The 20,698-nt window shown below is 47.0% G+C and overlaps 1 protein-coding gene across 1 annotated transcript in view; it reads right to left on the bottom strand.

Annotated features, from left to right (window-relative positions):
- The window catches only part of LOC125429862 (phosphatidylserine lipase ABHD16A-like), a 48,888-nt gene that overhangs the window by 3,645 nt on the left and 24,545 nt on the right, over positions 1-20,698 (bottom strand). Inside the window, exons 5-12 of the mRNA XM_048491396.1 lie at positions 18,310-18,373; positions 15,044-15,093; positions 11,472-11,595; positions 9,062-9,166; positions 6,974-7,037; positions 5,404-5,460; positions 4,435-4,497; positions 2,174-2,250 (exon numbers count right to left, since the gene is read on the bottom strand). Of these exons, the coding sequence (XP_048347353.1) occupies positions 2,174-2,250; positions 4,435-4,497; positions 5,404-5,460; positions 6,974-7,037; positions 9,062-9,166; positions 11,472-11,595; positions 15,044-15,093; positions 18,310-18,373 (604 nt within the window). The remainder of the gene's footprint in view (positions 1-2,173; positions 2,251-4,434; positions 4,498-5,403; positions 5,461-6,973; positions 7,038-9,061; positions 9,167-11,471; positions 11,596-15,043; positions 15,094-18,309; positions 18,374-20,698) is intronic.

Raw genomic sequence — 20,698 nt, 5'->3', positions numbered from 1 at the left:
GCAGGTTTGATTCCTCGCTCCTCCACACGAGCAGCAGACTCTTATCTGGTCAGCTGGGTTTGTTTCCCCCACTCCTGTATGTGAAGCCTACTGGGCTTGGCACAGTTCTCTCAGAACTCTCTCAGCCCCACCAACCTCACAAGGTGTCAGGGAGGGGGGAGGGAAAGCAATTGGAAGCTGCTTTGAGACTCCTTAGAGGTAGGGAAAAGCAGAGTATAAAAACCAACTACCTGAATGCCACGGGTGGTGGGAATGGCCCTTGGCAGCGATGTGGTCAGATTACTCCAAGCACAAGGCGACACATAAGTGCCTCTGAGGGATTAAGAATTGCTCTGAGGGGGTGAAGCCAGGAGCCCTACTCTGAATTAGCGAGCAGGAAAGGCCCCAGAGTAGGAGGGTAAGGTATCACCCCTGTGCTACGCCGCGTGGACTGGCTTCCAGTGGAGTTCCAGATCGTTTTCAAGGTGTTGGTATTGACCTTTAAGGCCTTACGCGGCATGGGGCCCTCATACCTACGGGACCACATCACCCCTTATGTCCCACATAGGCCACTATGCTCGGCGGTGGCAGAACTGCTGGTGACCCCTGGCCCTACGACGATGCGGCTGGCCTCGACCTGGGCCAGGGCCTTTACGGCTCTGGCCCCCTGCCTGGTGGAACGCTCTCCCTCCAGCTGTCTGGGCCCTGCGGGACCTTGGTGAGTTCCGCAGGGCCTGTAAGACGGAGCTATTCCACCGGGCCTTTGGGGGGGCTGGCCACGGTTCTACCACCCCCCACTGAAACTGAGGCTGCCTGTTTTTCCATCTTGGTTGGGTCTCGATTCCATCTTGGGCCCTGCCTACTCCCTCCCTTTTTTGGCCTTCAGATCGGGCCTGTTTTTAAACGACTTCTGTTGTTTTAATCGATATTTATTGTTAGTAACGGCTGCTTAAGTTTTTAATGGGTTTAAGTTCTGTGGTGTATTGATTTGCTGACTTAGAGAACAGCCATGTTGTGAGCCGCCTCGAGCCCTTTGGGGGTGAGGCGGCCTATAAATTTAACAAATAAATAAATAAAATAAATAAAAGCAGGATGCTTTCTGGCAGCCGCTGCTGGTTGGGGTTCAATAACCCCTCTTCTCTTCCTTCAGACCGACTCATGGAGCACCGTCTTGACCAGGGACGGCTCAGGCTAGGATGATCTCACTGGGTCTTGGAAGCTAAGCAGGGCTAGCCCTGTCCAGTTCTTGGAGGGGAGACCACCAAGGAAGACAGGGCTGCTGCACAGAGGCATGGCAAACCACCTCTGAACGTCTCCGGCCTTCAAAATCCCACAGCGTCACCGCAAGGTGGCTGTGATTTGACGGCCTTTTCTACCCCCACTAAACACCATCAGTCTACTTCAGGTCACAGCCCAGGTTTTCAGAAACCTACATGAAGGAACATCACACCACCCAAGTTCTCTGAGCATGTCCTAAGTGCCTTTTGCCATGCCACTGCAGGCCTGTCCTTAACCTCAGAATGAAGGGGCAGATATTTTTTTTCCCTGGGACAGGCTCCTTTGCAAGCTCAAAGTCTAGCATGCATTAGTCTAGGACAGTGGTGGCGAACCTTTGGCACTCCAGATGTTAAGGACTACAATTCCCATCAGCCCCTGCCAGCAGGCCAGTTTGCCATGCTGGCAGGGGCTGATATTATAGTCCTGTAACATCTGGAGTGGAACTCCGCTCCTATAAATCTAGGAGCAACAGTGGTAGGAGGTTAAGAGCTCGTGTATCTAATCTGGAGGAACCGGGTTTGATTCCCAGCTCTGCCGCCCTGAGCTGTGGAGGCTTATCACCAAATTCAGATTAGCCTGTACACTCCCACCGCATCCAGCTGGGTGACCTTGGGCTAGTCACAGCTTCTCGGAGCTCTCTCAGCCCCACCCACCTCACAGGGTGTTTGTTGTGAGGGGGGAAGGGCAAGGAGATTGTAAGCCCCTTTGAGTCTCCTGCAGGAGAGAAAGGGGGGATATAAATCCAAACTCTTCTTCTTCTTCATTATATGCCTTGCTCCACTTCTCTGGGCAGCTGTCTGGGAGTGCCGTTTCACTTAGAGATTATGGGGGCATCCCTGTTAAGCCTGATGCTGGAGCGCTGTCCTTTGGCCTATAACCCAGTGTCACCCTTGAAAGGAATGTCTGTAGGCCTTACCCTCCTCCATGGGAGTGGAAGCTTCAAGCCACTCTCGTACGACTCTCACCCCCTCCTCGGCCATGATTTTGGGATACCTGGAGTAAAGAAAAAATTCACCAAAATTGATGCCTGTCAATTATTGCTTTCCCTCCAGTCCGGTTTGGGATGCACTACTATCATTGCTGGCCTCCTAGAAGGCAGACTGTAAATTAAGCTGGCGTATGCACGTGCCCCGTGTCTCAGGGTGATCAGCCGCTCTGCTCACTACCTGAGTTTGATCCTGACAGAAGTCGGTTTCAGGCGGCTGGTTCAAGGTTGATTCAGCCTCCCGTCCTTTCGAGGCTGGTAAAATGAGTACCCAGCATGCCAAGGGTAAAGTGTAGATGACTGGAGAAAGCAATGGCAAACCACCTCGGGGGAGCTACCTTTACCTTTATCTATACCAATGGCAAAGCAAAGCAGCTATAAATCACAGAGTCCTTAGTTCCCCAGGTAGGCTTACGCAAGACTCTTTCACAGTGGCTCCCTTTATCTACCATATGCGGAAAAATAACACTGATCTACCTTATGGGTTAAAGGTTATTACTAGATAGAAGCTTGGCCTCAATATTAATTTTTCCACCACTTTTTCCTGCTTCTTTCCTCCTACACCAGCCTAAATACCACTCTCCAAAAAACTATTTCTTGGGTGCTGTGTGGTTCCCGGGTTGTATGGCCATGTTCTAGCAGCATTCTCTCCTGACGTTTCGCCTGCATCTGTGGCTGGCATCTTCAGAGGATCTGAAGATGCCAGCCACAGGCATGAAAAACTCTCTATGACCAGCTAACTTCAGCTCCCTACAACACTAATGTCAACCGTGAAAGCCTTCGACAATACAACAAACTATTTCTTGTTTTCCTACCCCCCACCCCCCAGAGACAAGATTTCAGAAGGAGTTGAACAGAAGAGGTGGGAAAATCATGATATGCAAGTAGAAGTCCTTGTGCTCATGGAAACACTAGTCTGGATCTAACCTGAAATACATGAAGCCCTCTGAACGCTTGGAAGCACGACACGAACCCTGTGTTTTTGGGACTGTTGTTAATCTAGTCTTTCGTCAAGACACTAAGCCAAGTTCCAAAATGGGTGCTCTGCGCTTTGCTCTAGAAAAACTGTTCAGGGAATAACAAGGCAAGGACTGGCCTAGATAATGTAAGCCGCAGATCTGTGCGTCGGGACTGGATCGCGGCACAATTGACTCCGGATATGATTTTAAAGGAAATGCAAAAGATTATGAAAACAACAATTGAGAAAAAACCCGAGGGCGTTCTTGTTGGGGCTGATGGGGGAGGATCTCTCAGATCAACACAGAACACTTTTTACGTTTGTGACAACTGCAGCAAGGATTTGATATGCACACAACTGGAAGGACAATAAAATTCCAACAAAACAAGACTGGATTTTAAAAGGTACAGTGTACGCAGAGATGGCAAGGCTGGCAGCGTTTATAAGAGACAGGAACATGGGTAATTTCCTTAAGGACTGGAAACCCTTTGCGGACTACCTACTGAAAACATATACAAACAGAGAAATAAATGGCAGGATTCGAGATTTAAATGAAAGTGGATTGGACCAAAGCAGTTTTATAAGGAGGACTACAAGTGAAAAGAAAATGCAGATATTAACCATAAACATGAAACTAGATTGGCGTTCGGATTGCTGGAAGTCACCACATACATACATGTAGGGTTTGTGTATGTGTTTTTTTTCTTTCTCGTTTATTATTATCACTATGTGGGGTGGGGAGACCAGATACTGGCTTTCCCCCCCCCCCCTCTTCCTGTATAGTGTTGTCTACATGGGCAAAATAAATAAGACTGGATCACCACCAAATCCCTCTGAAGTGGAGGAGAACAGCATGATTGCCTTGGGCCGTGGTGGCTAACCTATGGCACTCCAGATGTTCATGGACTACAATTCCCATCAGCCACTGCCAGCACGGCCAATTGTAGTCCATGAACATCTGGAGTCTCTAAATTACTTTCCCTACTAACTAGAAACTGAATCTCGTTCCCCTCTTACTCCCAAATACAATGTTCGTGCTTACAGAGGTTATTTGACTGGCAGTAAGGCATGCCAAGAGATGCTTAAAAATAAACACACACAAAATAAGCAGTTCCTGTTCCCATTCTTCTCTATTATTGTTATCTTCCCTTTGTCCTGTTGTTTTGCAAGGGCACGACCTGGGTTGGACGAGGCTCACACCCAGTCTAATCCGGCAACTTCGTCAAATGTTTACCTGAACTGTAGTAACTTCAGAAGCAAGTCGTTCCCTCTGTTGGACATTATATCTTCAGGAACTCTGAAAATTCAGGAGAGGCCAGAATTACGCAACAGCGGGTGTAGCAGGCCTAATGCATAGTGCAGTGATGGCGAACCTTTTCGAGACCGAGTGCCCAAATTGCAATTCAAAACCCACTTATTTATCACAAAGTGCCAACACGGCAATGTAACCCGAATACTGGGGTTTTGTTTAGAAAAAACAGTTGTGGCTCCAGTGCGTTACTTTCGGGGAGTAAGCTTGGGGTAGTTGGTGGCTTTGCTTTGAAGCAACCGTGCAACTCTTCCAATGGGTGAATCATGACCCTAGGAGGGCTTACTCTGAAGCATGCCCCATTGCCAGCAACCGAGCTTACTCCCAGATAAAGGATCACGCTTTAGTTCTTCGTATGAAAATCAGTGGGGTTTAACAGCATTTAACAGGGTTACCTACGCTGCTTCCCCAAAACTAGGTTTTAGGTTTAATCCTAATAATTAAGCCCAGCGACTCAGGCCAGCCTAGATGGGGGGGGGGGCTCTATTTGCGCGTGCCCACAGAGAGGGCTCTGAGTGCCACCTCTGGCACACGTGCCATATGTTCGCCATCACTGGCATAGTGGTTAGTGGATCTGATTCAAATCCTCACTCTGCCATAAGTTCACTGAGTGACCTTGGCCCAATTGCCCTGGTGGGTCTACTTTACAGGGCTCTTGTGAGGACAAAATGGTTGTGGTGGGGGGAGACCATGTACACCTCTGTGGAAGAAAAGTGGTGCAAAAATGTCTAGATCTATAAACACGATAAAATAAAATTTGATTGCATCATCCACCCTGGCCCTCATCTAAAAGTAACTCCCACCCCCTGCCGACAAATATTCTTACTGTTTCTACTGGAACACATTCAGTTTAACAGTGTTAGCTGTACTTCTCTCAACTGAAGTTTTACTCACGTTGTGGTAATGATCTCGTCTTTGGTTCTGCGCACCAGCAACACGGGACCCTGGTACCTGAAGAGGAGACCATGATAGGAGTGATGTTCATGTCTGAAGGCACTCCACAGCTTTCCATGCTCAAACCTACATAAACTTAGCAGTAAGCTGTCTAGACAGAAAACCTGGGCTGGGAATCAGGTATAATCTGTCGTGGCCCTTTGGTGGAAGTGCACAACATCAAGAAATAAAGTATCGTATGTTAAAGCAGGTAACTCAAGTTCTGGTTTTCGTTTAAGAACTCCCTGGCTACTACAAGGAGGGTTTGGGCCTAACTCCACAGAAGGACCAAGAACTCTATCATGTTTGCAGTAACACTGGGGCAAGCTGCCAAATTTTTAATATAAATGGTTGGGAAACTCTCAGAAAGCTTAGGCGGTTTCCGCACAGCCAAGGGAGAGACCCTGCATTGGCATTAATCATGCTGATGCAGGCTTTGGGGCCGTTCGCACAAAAGGCCCCATGGGATGCGCAGCTGTGGGTGCAAGCTCCGCACAGCCGAGTATTCCCCTCCCCGGCCCCCCAAGCAGCCTTGTTACCTTCTGCTGGCAGCCGCATTAGCTCTGAGGAGGGGACCGTATGGCCACAGCGGCGGCTGAAGCACTGGAGACCAGAGTGTCCCCTTCCCTCCCTCAGAGCAGCGATAGGCGGCGGCTGCCAGCAGAAGGTAACAAGGCGTTTGGGGCGGGGAGGGAGGAAGCGCTGGCTTCCACCCGTTGCCGTTCGCATGGCAGCGGATGGAAGCCAGCGTTTGCAGGAAAACTCGCTCCCCAAGCGAGTTTTGAATACACCGTTTTGGCGGGCACAGAGCGCTGCTGCATCGATTTGGCAGCGGCACCTGTGCGAAGGGTCCCTGCCAAAACGGTGTTTTACTGGGCGGAAGCCGTTGCTTTCAGCCCGTGCAGAAACCGCTTTATATTTTGTTTCAAAGGGGATGATGTTTCTAGTCCTTGGTGGCTCTGACAGAAAGCATAAACTGATGAGAATACAGTAAGATGAAAACAGGCCCAGTGAAATGGAAGCCAAGGAGAGTTTCCAGGAGAGACTTCCAATCAGCAAGATGATCTGGCCATAGGTCGTACTCAGTGCACTGAATTGCAAGGGGAATAAATTGAAGAGTTTTTTGTTCTTTTGCTATGTATGGTACAAGTCATTTCCCCTCACAATGCCGGCCAGGCCTCAGGCCCACCTGATTATGATCAACCTCTGGTCACTGAGAAAATGTTCCCAAAGTGCCACGGGTCAAAATTTTTCACAATGCTCATCTCACTTGTCTTCCTCCCTCTGCTCAACGATCAAAAGCTAATTAAAGCAATTAGAGATGATTCCGAAAGACCTTTTTCAAAATCAAGCGAGAGCCTCTCAGATGACTTTTCACTGAGATGCATTAAAAACGTCGTATCTTCCACCTATCACGGTATTACTTTGTCCTGATCTCTTCTTCGCTTTGCCCCACAGAATCCAGCAACTGCTAATCTACCCTCCTTAGATCTTCCTCTGCCAATTCCGCTTCCCTCCGGTTTTCGCTTACTTGCAAAGTTGTTCCGCGTTGTTAAGGTTCAAATACAGCCTCACTGTTCTGGTAACCAAACCCCCTGTGAAAGAAAAACAGATTATATCAGCATGGTCTGCGGTCGGTGTGTCTTTAAACCAGGGGTCTGCAACCTGCGGCTCTCCAGACATTCATGGACTACAATTCCCATCAGCCAACTGGCCATGCTGGGAGGGGCTGATGGGATTTGTAGTCCATGAACATCTGGAGAGCCGCAGGTCGCAGACCTCTGCTAAACCAAGTCCATTTCACAGCTATCCTACCACAGCCTCACAGACTATCCCGCTTAATAGCTGCCAAAGTATATATGGTTCAGCAGAGGTGGCAAAAGGCCTAGGCCAGTGGTGGCAAACCTTTGGCACTCCAGATGTTATGGACTACAATCCCCATCAGCCCCTGCCAGCATGGCCAATTGGCCATACTGGCAGGGGCTGATAAAACAACAGTCCATATCTGGAGATGCCAAGTCCTACCGAGGCCTAGGCAGCTGATAAGGAAGCCATGCGTATCTGCGAACAGTCAGCAGATACCCACTAGCTGATCAGCCACCTTGAACGTGCTTCCGGAAAACAGCCATAATAAGTGAGGGAAAGCAGGTGCTGCTCTTTAAATTGGGCAGACTTATGAAAAAGGCGCAGCCCAATCCAGCAGGCTCTTTCTTATGTTCTTACTATCAATAACAACTTGGCAATAAAGGAACAATGGCTATCACAATTCAGCTGCAGAGCACAGGTTTAACCACAGGTACTCCTAGGTCAGTGGTGGCGAACCTTTGGCACTCCAGATGTTATGGACTACAATTCCCATCAGCCCCTACAATTGGCCATGCTGGCAGGGACTGATGGGAATTGTAGTCCATAACATCTGGAGTGCCAAAGGTTCGCCACCACTGTCCTAGGTTCACCTTGGAGGAACTAGAGTCATGGTTTTTTTGTTGGTGGCATCCCATCCTTCGGAATGCCCTTCCCTTGGAAGTTTCATAGAATCATGGAGCTGGAAGAGACTCCATGTCAAACCTGCATCTTCCAGATTCTATTCAACACTCTAGCCGCTATACCATGCTGGCTCTTGTGCTTTTATTCCCTAGTTTTTTAAACCAGCTTTGCTTTGCTTTATTGACGCATTGTTTTTATTCATTCTACTGGCTTGGCTCGTTTTATTTCATGATTTGTTTGACTGTTTCGTTATGACGGTCTCGATAGGTTTTCTTGTGTTACAGTTCGGAACCACCTTGAGCGGCTCTAGAATGACGTACGAATTTCCTGAGGCCAGAAAGACCGCAGCTCAGATATCACAAGCATCTAAGGCAGGGGTCTGCAACCTGCGGCTCTCCAGATGTTCATGGACTACAAATCCCATCAGCCCCTGCCAGCATGGCCAATCGGCCATGCTGTTAGGGGCTGATGGGAATTGTAGTCCATGAACATTTGAAGAGCCACAGGTTGCAGATCCCTGATCTAAGGAGAGGGGGAACTGGACATATCTCACAGACATGTTGCTGCCATTTGTAGGTAGTTCTAAAATCCTGAGCTTCCATGAGGGGTCAGCTGAGGAACAAGAAACAAAGGGCTCTGATATCTAGCTGGTGCCCGGTTGCTTGCGCCGCTCCAGGCTTTGAAAACACCTTTACATTTAGGAAGGTCTCCAAAATCATCACGGCTATAGCCAATACACTGAGCTATACTGGAGAAGTAGATACAAAATTATTCCAGGGACCCTGTTAACCAAGGAACTATGTTTGCTGCTTCGAATACCACTGAAATACTATTAGACTACTGCTTCTCCGATTAATACATGGAGCAGTCATAGGCTAGCCGCTGCCATCAGTATCCCACACATGTAACCCCAAAGCCTAAGCTGTAAGACTACTTTTCAAGGTAGTTGCATGGATTGGGACAACTTGCAAGTAGAGCCTTAACCGCTTTGGGGGAAAAAAAACCATGATATTAAGCATCAGCCCTCTCGTTTGTTGACAGGTTTGAGTACATTAAAGCAAACAAACGCAACACAGCTCTCCACTTAATCGACCCTACAAAGGAGTATGCGTGTTTTTTTCCGTCCCCTTACTCCAGCTTTCCGGCATGACCTTGAGGGCAAGAGGAACGAGGTCATCGAAGGAGGCATCCAAAATAAGGGCACTGACGTCCGGGTATGACATGGCTGCCCACGTGGCTGTTGGTGAAAAGTAAAAAAAAAAAAACAAGAAGAAAATGAAAAGTTACTATGTGAGGTCATTCATTTGGAATACTTAAGAAAAATCAAGTTTGTCAGGATTAAGTTTCACTTTCCCTTGTAAGTTTCATTTCCCTGAATCCCCTGGCTCACACACACACCTAATATATACTGGGACTGAGGGCAAGAACCCTCAATTCCAGCACCCTGTAGCTAGGGCGACACAAATCAATAAAGTTTGTTTCTTTTTTATAAAGTCAACTTCGTTTGAAGAAGAAGAAGAAGAGTTTGGATTTATATCCCCCCTTTCTCTCCTGCAGGAGACTCAAAGGGGCTGACAATCTCCTTGCCCTTCCCCCCTCACAACAAACACCCTGTGAGGTCGGTGGGGCTGAGAGAGCTCCGAGAAGCTGTGACTAGCCCAAGGTCACCCAGCTGGCGTGTGTGGGAGTGCACAGGCTAATCTGAATTCCCCAGATAAGCCTCCACAGCTCAGGCGGCAGAGTGGGGAATCAAACCCGGTTCCTCCAGATTAGATACATGAGCTCTTAATCTCCTACGCCACTGCTGCTCTCTATTTGAGTGTGTTTAGCCTTACAAAGTTAAATATTGCGAAGTGACCTGCATAGGATAACATTTTATTGTTATGGATGTCTGTTTTATTATTGCTTAAAATTTACCTTATAAACATTTAGCCCATTGAGTTGTCAATATTTTTACAGGGTTTTAGCTATTAGGATACGTTTGTTGTTGCTGTTTTCCCCCGTTTTGCCATATATTGTGGGATGGTATTGTTTTGCATAAGGGAAGACTGTGAAGGCCTATGGCCAATACAATAAAATGTTTTCCTTGCTTGCTTACTTTTAGAATACCATCCCAAATATCTCACCCATCTGTTCTTAGAGAAGAATCTTTCCGAACACTGGCTACCCAAGAATCTTTGACACAGCCAGGCACTGCACTCATGACCTTTGCCTGAATCATAGAATCAGAATGGGAAGAGACCACCAGGGCCATCAAGTCCAATCCCCCTGCCATGCAGGAACACACGATCAAGGCACCCTTGACAGAAGGCCATCCAGCCTCGTGTTTTCTATGTGACCCTGCTAATTCCTTGAATACTGCATGCCTCCCTGTCTTAGAGCACCTTGTTTGCCTCTGCTCAGAGCAGAAATCTTGCATTGTTTAAAATGTCATGTTTAATACTTTCACCTTGTTGCATAATTGTTTAATACTTTCACCTTGTTTCATAATTCTGCAATCATAGTCTTGTTACATTGCTTATTACATTTCTTCTCACCCTCCCGATTGTACTGACCTGCACTACGTAACCTGCCTAGAGCCTCAGTGAGAAAAGAGGACTACAAAGTAACACAAATAAATAAGAGCACACCAGTAGACTGGGTTCCACATTAACTACAGCCGTGGTAAATGCCCTCCTTGGAAAAAAGTAAGCCTTTTATTTCTATCCAATTGGAACCCAGGTTCTCTGATAAGAGTAATTGATGGGATGCTAAATAGGACAGGTTGAGAAGCACTGAATTGGAGGACAGAGGAAGTGTTTGGTGGCTTCTCTGCCCTGTATTTCAAAATGCACGCAGAAATTCCTGCTTCCAGATCTGCAATTCTAAAGAGGGAGCTCTACTTTCCTCCCCCATTCTACACATCCCCAAATATAAAATGAGATGCTTCCTGCATTCACAGCCGCACCATCCCTACCTACTACCTGCCCCTAAGCTGCCAACAGGCTTGGAGAAAGGTACCCAGACCCTTTAATAGAGACTTAATGTGCAGAGGTAGATGGCTGAAGTTTTTCAGGGCATGAATGCAAATAAAACCCCATTAAACCTCTACAGCAGCCATTCTCAACCAGGGTTCCATGGTACCCTGGGGTGCCGTGAGCATGTCCCAGGGGTACCGTGGCAACACTACCGCCCCCCCCCCCTCATTTTTGTGGTGTCTCCCACCGGCGCCAGCAAGGACATGGAGCTGGCCCATGGGGCAGGGCCTGCCACAAGGTCAGAAGCCACCCCACCCAGTGCTTCCCTTCACCGTGGGAGGGGAAGGTGTGGTGTGTGGCAAGCAGGGGCACTGGGAGGGGAAGGTGGGTGGTGGTGGCAAGAGTACTGTGAAATATGAAGAGTGAGGTCAAGGGTACCCTGACCTCGAAAAAGTTGAGAAACACTGCTCTACAGAAAGGACAAGCCATTTTTTTTTCTACAAACAGCTGGCTACTCTTCCTATGTCCTCCAACACTGCCAGCCCCTCCATCTTTATCAAGCAAAACAAACTTGATTTTGGGTACCTGTAAAGCCCCCGATGGACCAGGCGTAGAGGATGACATCTTCCGGGAGGAAACCCAAGCGGTGGATGGCATACTGCATCACCACGTCCATAGCGTTGGCCTCGTTCTGCGGCAGTGGTGCTCCCTGAGACAGAATGGGAAAGCAGAGAGTCTTAGGCGACCCCTGTGAAAGGGTCGTTCGACCCCCAAAGGGGTCGCGACTCACAGGTTGAGAACCGCTGTTACAGGCTGTTTTCCATCCAACAGTCTTCTACTGTCCACAGTGAAACTTCATCGATATATTAGACACGTACATAAAATTGAGCAGGAAAAAATATTCTGAAACCTGTTTTTTTCTTTTGAATACCTCTGAATCCTACCATCGCTGCGGCCCGGTTTAGATGAGTGATGTGTCTTCCTTCCTTCGGCCCCTGAATGTGTCAAAATCTGTCTTTTATCTTCGAGCATTGTGGGAGCATCTCTGTTGTGATTTATTTAGGTCTGCACGGGCAAGGCGAGGGGATCGCAATTGGATTCTGGCACATCAGGGTCAATCTTGATGATAAAGCTCTTGTTGGGGAAGGAGAATGATCAGTGTTCGGTTTACTTTCTATTGGAGAGACGTGTGTGCGTGCTGAGGAATCCCCGTAGCAGGTTGTGAAGGGCATGGCTGCATTTCACAAGGTTTCTTCTCCCCAGTAAAGGTTACCAAACTGCTTGTGGGTGACACTGTTTCTCCCGCAGCTATTATCAGCTAACTACACCTCCCTCCTGAAAAAAGATCCTAAAGCATAGGTGTCAAACTCATGGCCCTCCAGATGTTGTGGACTACAGTTCCCATCACGCCCTGCCAACATCATGCTGGCAGCGGATGATGGGAACTGTAGTCCATAACATCTGGAGGGCCGTGAATTTGACATCTGTGTCCTAAAGTGTTAAAAAGGTAACTTAGGCCCTGTTTGGTGAAGGATTATTATCCGCGAGAAATTTATAAACCCCATTTTGATCTATAGAGTTGGGCTGCCCGACATTTGGAAGCTTTCTTATTTATTAAATACTTCTGATCCAACTATATGCGAAGACATAGCGTGTTTCTTGAATGAAGAGTGTATGAAATATACATGGGGACAACCTTAGTTGAGCAAAACTGAAGAGAGCAATTTACCCAATAGCCCCAGTTTTGGTAGCACAAACTCTCTTAACAGCTTGGCGTCAGATCTGAGGTTTAAACTATAATGCGAATTAATGAGTTATTTAGCAATCCTTGTCTTGGCTTGATTGGCTTTAGTATTTGCAGGCTGAAAGGTTTTAACCTCCGTGGCATTACTCCTACAGGCAACTCCTCAGAAAGTAATTATTCCCGGAATTATGAGCACAAACCAAGGATTTCGCGAGCTCCGATTACAACATCTGCATCACAAGGGAAAGCAAGTGACTTCGGAGCACAAAGACAACTGCAGCAATTGGAAATCCAGCTGCCACACTCACCCCTGAGCTGGAAAAATTTTGTTTGGAAGATGTATCAAACTTCATTCTCAAAAGAAGGGAGAGCTGGAAAGTGGGCTGAAACTGGCGGACCTTCCCTATCGGAGAAGACTAAAGAGTTGGTTCAGAACCAAAGGCCCCTTCCGCACACGCCAAATAATGCGTTTTCAAACCACTTTCACAACTGTTTGCAAGTGGATGTTGCTCTTCCACACAGCTTCAAAGAGGACTGAAAGCAGTTTGAAAGTGCATTATTCTGCATGGGCAGAATGAGCCAAAGTCAACTTGGGTGGGGGGAGGTATAGAAATCACGAGAGGTTTGTAAAGCTAAATGTGGAGGAGGGGAAGATTTTTTCTCCCTCCCCCAAACACTTGAACTCCGAGGCACTCTAGGAATTTTATGGGCAGTAGATACATGACGGAGAGAAGTATTTACCTATTTAGATGTTTATACTCTTATTTTCTCCCAGTGGGAATCCAAGGCGGCTTACAACAGCGGCCCTCTCCCCTCTTTGGAAGAACTGTATAATTCCCGCTGCTTAAAGAAAGTTCAGAATATTCCGAAAGACCCGTCTCACCCTGCATACTCTTTTTTTTTTAATATTACCATCTGGCAGACGATATAGGATCATAAAAATAAGGACAAATAGGCTCAGAGACAGCTTCTATTCTACCCTGTTTCCCCGAATATAAGACATCCCCTGAAAATAAGACGTAGTAGAGGTTTTGCTGAAGTGCGAAATGGAAGGCATTCCCCAAAAGTACGACGTAGCAAAGTTTTTGTTTAGAAGCATGCCCAACAAACAGAACACAGAAAAATAAGACATCGCGCATCTTTGGGAGCAAAAATTAATATAAGACACTGTCTTATTTTCGGGGAAACACAGTAGAGCTGTGGCTATGCTGAACTCCATGGTGTCACGTTGACGTGGCTGTGGCCATGTAGGGATGGTTGGAAGGGGGGTTGTGGAAGATGGGGTGTGAGGACGGCAGAAATGTGCATCGGGGGATGCTTGTACTTTCGTTGCGCGTGCACAATGACATTAAAGTTTATCTTATCTTATCAACAAAAAGATCCTGGAGGCAGTTTTTAATGGCACACGTGCTTGGGCAAACGGTGCCTAGAAGGCTGCAGTAAAACAGTTACCATGGCATGACACATTTTTCCTTTTTAGTCATGTAGCTCCTTGCTGTACGTTGCAGCTCAACTATTAGTGTACCGTATGTGTATTAAATATTAATGTGCACAGTGTACATGTCAAATGCATGTTCGGATAATTGACCATTTTTGGTACACTGAATGGGTCAATACTACTATTACATAAAAATGCCAGAATAGAATAGAATAGAATAGAATAGAATAGAATAGAATAGAATAGAATAGAATAGAATCTTTATTGGCCAAGTGTGATTGGACACACAAGGAATTTGTCTCCGGTGCATATGCTCTCAGTGTACATAAAAGAAAATACATAATTTAGAAAATACATAATGCTAATTTGGCATATTCCTCTGGTGAGAAAAAATGGTGGCGCATGAGCATTTATTTGTACTCATATGCCACCTTTCTCCTGTCCTCCATTTTATCCTCACAGTAACCACCTGGTGAAGTCGCTTAAGGCTGAGAGAAAATGACAGGCGCCAGGTCACCCACCATACATCCGCAGCAGCGGGAAATTTGAATGTGGGCCTCTCGGATCTTAGCCCCACACCCTAACTACCACACCATGCTGGCGCATGCATAATTAACTTGTGGAATGCTTGGTCCCGGGATGTAGTGATGCATGCTGGACATCCCTCCGGGATGCCCCTATGTTGCGTGCCATTTCATCATGGGCACGCCCAATATAACATCTTTGACACTGCTACCCCCGCTCGGCCTTGGGATCGGGCGCCACACAATTTTATAATCTTATTGTTATGTATATTGTACTGATGCTGCTAGTTTTATGAATTTTGTAAATTGTTTTAACTTGCTCAAATTTATTTTAGTTGGTGTATTGTTGGTTTGGCCATTGTATGTTTGGCCCAGTGTACACCGCCCAGAGCCCTCCGGGGGTGGGCGGTTTATAAATTTGATAAACAAACAAACAAACAAACAAACTTACCGTGCTGCCCGCAAAACCAGGGTGGTTCCATCCCAGCACGGAATATCCAGCTACGAGACAAACATGGGAGAGTCATGGTTACAACACAGTGTCTCATTTTCAAAAGCGCTTCATGCCCCGCCCCCTCCAAGAATTCACAGAAAGCAGCCATTTGGTACACAAGGAGGTCACACAGCTTCTGTTCTATCCAAGGCTGGAAGAACTGCTACTGAGGAAAAACAAAAGATGGATCCCATATATGACCTCTGGTACCGAGGCTCAGTGTGGGGAAAGAGAGAGGAATCAAGACTGACAACAATATTGGATAATTCCACCCTTTCCTTCAAGGAGCTGTGGGAAGCAACCTTGTCTCTCTTCTGCTCCCACCACGTTCAAGACTGAGGAACCTCCAAATCCACGAAAGAGATCCTCTTAGAAATGGCCAAGTGACTTTGTTTCAGAGTAGCCACCCTGAGAAGCCCATTTCCTTTCAACTTAGGAATCTTGCTTGGACTCCTACGGTAGCTTTAGGGGCGGGGGTGGGGAAAGGTGTAAATGAACAATGCTTATGAGCATCGGCTCTGAACCCAATGCTCCCCAGGAGCGTTTAGCCCCAGGGATCTCCCCATTTTCCCGTTAGATGCCAGTTATGCTCCTCTCATAAGAACATAAGAACAAGCCAGCTGGATCAGACCAGAGTCCATCTAGTCCAGCTCTCTGCTACTCGCAGTGGCCCACCAGGTGCCTTTGGGAGCTCACATGCAGGATGTGAAAGCAATGGCCTTCCAAGCACCTGGTCTGCTAAGGCATTTGCAATCTCAGATCAAGGAGGATCAAGATTGGTAGCCATAGATCGACTTCTCCTCCATAAATCTGTCCAAGTCCCTTTTTCCAACTTCTCCTCCATAAATCTGTCCAAGCCCTCTCCCTTTCCAGGGTGAAGGAGAACATTGTTCCTGACAAATTAGTGCAGCCTGCATGCTTCTCCAAAAGGACTACGGTTCTCAGGAACTTGATCACCAACACAGGGTACAGCCACACATTATGCTGGGCTGTTGCCGAAAAGGGAAACCCCATGTTGAGTCCTCCTCAAACCCTTCAGGTAATATTTAGACACACCCATCTTGCTTGAATCTTAAAAGTCATTTTCCACAACTGGAGTCACTCCCACTATCAGACTGGAATCCCCTAACTTCTTCCTTCCTCACAAAGCCCACGGAACTCCCCAAAATGTTGTTTCTTGAGGGGGGGGATTGCACGGGAGACCCTCAAGAACAATGTAGCAGGAAAGAGGAAGATGAACTGTGAAAACAGTCCTCCAGAGGTAGAAAAGGTCCTTTGGATTCGATCCAGGGCATTTTCCCTACTGGCAGCTATCAAGGAGATGAAGGTTCTGGAACACAACACCCCAGGCTAGCTAAAAACGACAGGCGGGGGGTGGGAGAAGAACACTTCAGAGCACTGTGCCCAGTGTTGAGGTGTAGTTCCACTGTAAATGTATACAGTGAAAGCATGAGAGAAAATGTGGTGGATTAATTCTAACCCTTGTCAGAGTTATAGCAAGACAAGCGCCAGGTCCCCCAGAGGGCATTCAATGCTGTAAGATTTGGAGTGGCAGTTCTTTGCCACATCTCAAAAAGGATATCGAAGAGATAGAAAAAGTGCAGAGAAGGGCTACGAGGATGATTGAAGGGTTGGAGCACCTTCCTTATGAGGAGAGGCTGCAGCGTTTGGGACTCTTTAGTTTGGAGAGGAGACGTCTGAGGGGGGATATGATTGAAGTCTATAAAATTATAGAAAATGTTGAGAGAGAGAAATTTTTCTCTCTTTCTCTCAATACTAGAACCAGGGGGCATTCATTGAAAATGCTGGGGGGAAGAATTAGGACTAATAAAAGGAAACACTTCTTCACACAACGTGTGATTGGTGTTTGGAATATGCTGCCACAGGAGGTGGTGATGGCCACTAACCTGGGTAGCTTTAAAAAGGGCTTGGACAGATTTATGGAGGAGAAGTCAATCTATGGCTGCCAATCTTGATCCTCCTTGATCTGAGATTGCAAATGCCTTAGCAGACCAGGTGCTCAGGAGCAGCAGCCACAGAAGGCCATTGCTTTCACATCCTGCACGTGAGCTCCCAAAGGCACCTGGTGGGCCACTGCGAGTAGCAGAATGCTGGACTAGATGGACTCTGGTCTGACCCAGCTGGCTAGTTCTTATGTTCTTATGTGAGGCCCGCAAAAGCAAAGCAAATCACTGCAGCCGGTGTTCGGCCTGGCAACTACTGCTGCCTCACAATATAGCACCCGCCTCTTTGGTTGGTTGCTCAAACTTATGACGCCACTTCCAATGCACAGCAATGAGCAACACCGAACGGCCAAACTTCCCAGGGCAACGAATTTACGTTTAGAAGACAAGTTTGAGAGAAGAACGGACAGGGTAGGGAACTTCCTTCTCAGCATTTTAAGACAAAACCAGTGGTAACCATATTCCTGCAGCCCTGGAGTAAGGTGTGATATACTAGTGGGAAGAGGCCCTACACTGGTACAATTCTAGGTTCTCTACAGGAACAACCTGGATATAGATCAAAACACACATTGGGAGGACCTCTATTTCAGCACAACTGGAGGACACGAGCCATTTTCTCACAAACCCGGCTGCAAGGTGTCGCAGTCCTCAAAAACGACTTTACCCCTCAGAACAGTATATTTATTTATTTATTATTTATTGGTTAGATTTCTATACCGCCCTCCTCCGAAGGGCTCAAGGCGGTGAACAACAAAACAGAAATAGAGCACACAGACCAAAGACTAAAATCCATTAAATATTAGTTAATTTTTGGCTCTATATAAAACAACCCCATCCCATTAAAACGCAGCATACTAAAATCAACATAATAGATGGCACCTACTATCAAGTCCCCTAAAAACAGAGAGGGAGGGGGACAACAGGCTCCCCTGATGTTATAAGGGTGGGGGAGCATCAGCGGCCAGCCTCCCCAGAGGCCCGGCGGAACAGCTCGGTCTTGCAGGCCCTGCAGAACTCGTTAAGATCCCGCAGGGCCCTGACAGCTGGAGGGAGAGCGTTCCACCAGGCCGGGGCCAGAGCTGTAAAGGCTCTGGCCCGGGTGGAGGCTAGCCGCATCATTGAGGGGCCAGGGATCACCAGTAGGTTGGCCTCTGCCGAGCGCAGAGACCAATTCGGGACGTATGGGGTAATGGAATGTTCCAGAAAAACCCCTCCATTATGAGTAGAAGTGTTGAGCAAGGCAGCTAAGAAAGACCATACCATCCAAGGGGGTGGAGAGACAGCCAACTTCATAGAATCCTGCATTGCCTTCACAGCAAATCACCTACAGAGACAAAAGCAAGGGGGGAGGGATTTCAGAAGGGCAGCTTGTCATTCAAAGATGCAGAGGGGTCACCTGCCCCCCACCCCAGGCTCTAACCCCCCCTCCCAGATTTCATAGATGTAAATTTTTCATCCCTGTTGCGACTCTTGGTATGAGCAAGAACAGAACAACAACATGGCTGTGTACAGAAGTTTCCAGAACTTTATGCTTTTGTTCTAACTATGGCCCTCGAACAGCTTTTAAAACTCTATCTGAATCCCCCTTGGAAAAGCAAGGGTATCAGGTCACAGCCGACTTATGGCAACCCTATTGGATTTTCAAGGGCAGAGTTGTTCAGAGGCGTTTTGCCATTGCTCGCCTCTGCGCGGACTGAGAGACTTCTGAGAGAACTGTGATTGGCCCAAGGTCACCCAGCAGGATCCAGGTGGAGGAGGGGGGGGGATCAAACCCGGTTCTCCAGATCAGAATCCATCGCTCTTAACCACTATACCATGCTGACTGCTTGGAGCAGGATACCCACAGACACTGAAGAAGCATGCACACAAAAGCTAATACCAAGAATAAAACTTTGTGGGTCTCAAAACTGTCACTCAAAACTTTTTACTACACACACACACATACACACACACACTTGCACACACACAAGGGGGGGGGATTTCAGAAGGGCAGCTTGTCATTCAAAGATGCAGAAGGGTTACCTGCCCCCCACCCCACACACTTGGATCCCCACAATGGAAATCTAAAATGGCTCCCACTGTTCGCCTCTCCTCCATTTTCTCCTCACAATATCCACCCTGTGAGAGACGAGCCGAGCTGTAAGATGGCGACCGATCACTCGGCGAGCTTCCATGGCAGAGTTCAGATCCCAGTCTGTTCAGATCCCAGTTGGACACTCCCACCATGACAGAACGCCGGCTCGCCAAACCCACGTTTCCTGTTTTGTTTTGCCAAGTAACCTCCGACAGCCTTCCACAGGGTGGGAAACTACATTTCCTGCTAAATAATATCACTTTACAAGCACTGAGACTGAGAAGGTAAAAAGATCAAGTTCTAGGGAAATGGAAAAGACAATGGGAGAAAAAGTTTAGAAGGCTGGTGGGGCAAGACAATCCAGCATTCATTTGTTACACACACACTCCCTCCACCAGTATGGCACCTCCCTATGACACAATAAACTGAAGTCCACGATCCGCTCCTGACAGACTGATATTACGCCAGAGTCGTTCCACAAGCTTTCTAATGCTATTAAATTTTAATCCCGCATTCTCTCCCCCATACCAAAGATTTCACCAGAACCGTCAACGTCGATCAATATTATCCTAACAACAATCCTGCGAAGTAAGTCAAGTCGAGAAAAGTACGAACCCAAAACCACCCAGGAACCTTCGGAGGACACGAGGCCCCATTCCCAGACACAGCAGAATCTGACAACACGCCTGCAGCCGGTGATTTTAAGCCAGGGGTGTCAAACTCAATCACACAGGGGGCCAAAACTCAAAGCACACTTTAGGTCGCGGGCCAAACAGGGAACCAGCAATTTCAGTAAACACACACTCATTTTCCTACTGGTTTGAAAAGCTCTATTTTCAGAATCAACTTTTCTCTTGGCCATTCTTAGGGGCTAGCTTTGGCTCATTCCGCACATGCAAAATAATGCACTTTCAAACTGCTTTCAGTGCTCTTTGAAGCTGTGCGGAATGGCAAAATCCACTTGCAAACAGTTGTGAAAGTGGTTTGAAAATGCATTACTTTGCGTGTGCGGAAGGGGCCTATGATTTGAAACTAACTAACTAACTAACTAACTAACTAACTAACTAACTAACTAACTAACTAACTAACTAACTAACTAACTAACTAACTATCTAACTAACTAACTAACTAACTAACTAACTATCTATCTATCTATCTATCTATCTATCTATCTATCTATCTATCTATCTATCTATCTATCTATCTATCTAAATTTATAGACCGCCCAGAGCCCCTTGGGGATTGCACAACATAATCTATGTACAATATATAACAAGGGTCGCAATAGTGACCATATATACTAAAATTCGTTAAAACCATTAAAACCATGTAAACAGCAGTCAAAACAATAACAATAAAAATGGCACTCCCGCAATCCAATTCCTTTAAAAACCACCCCAAAAAGAAGGGAGCAACCAAACTCCTCCCTAAAAATAGCAATAAATATGCAAAAACAGATTATATTAGGGTTGTATACTTCAACAGGCGCTTGATCTGACGTAGGGAGCCTATAAGGCAGCTGGCTGCGATGCATTATGGGATTTGAAGTGTGTGTTATCGGTGCTTCATATCACT

Source organism: Sphaerodactylus townsendi, linkage group LG03, assembly GCF_021028975.2.
Source record: "Sphaerodactylus townsendi isolate TG3544 linkage group LG03, MPM_Stown_v2.3, whole genome shotgun sequence".
Taxonomy (NCBI): domain Eukaryota; kingdom Metazoa; phylum Chordata; class Lepidosauria; order Squamata; family Sphaerodactylidae; genus Sphaerodactylus; species Sphaerodactylus townsendi.
Note: the sequence above shows the minus strand (reverse complement) of the source record. Positions and strands in the feature narration are given on the sequence as shown.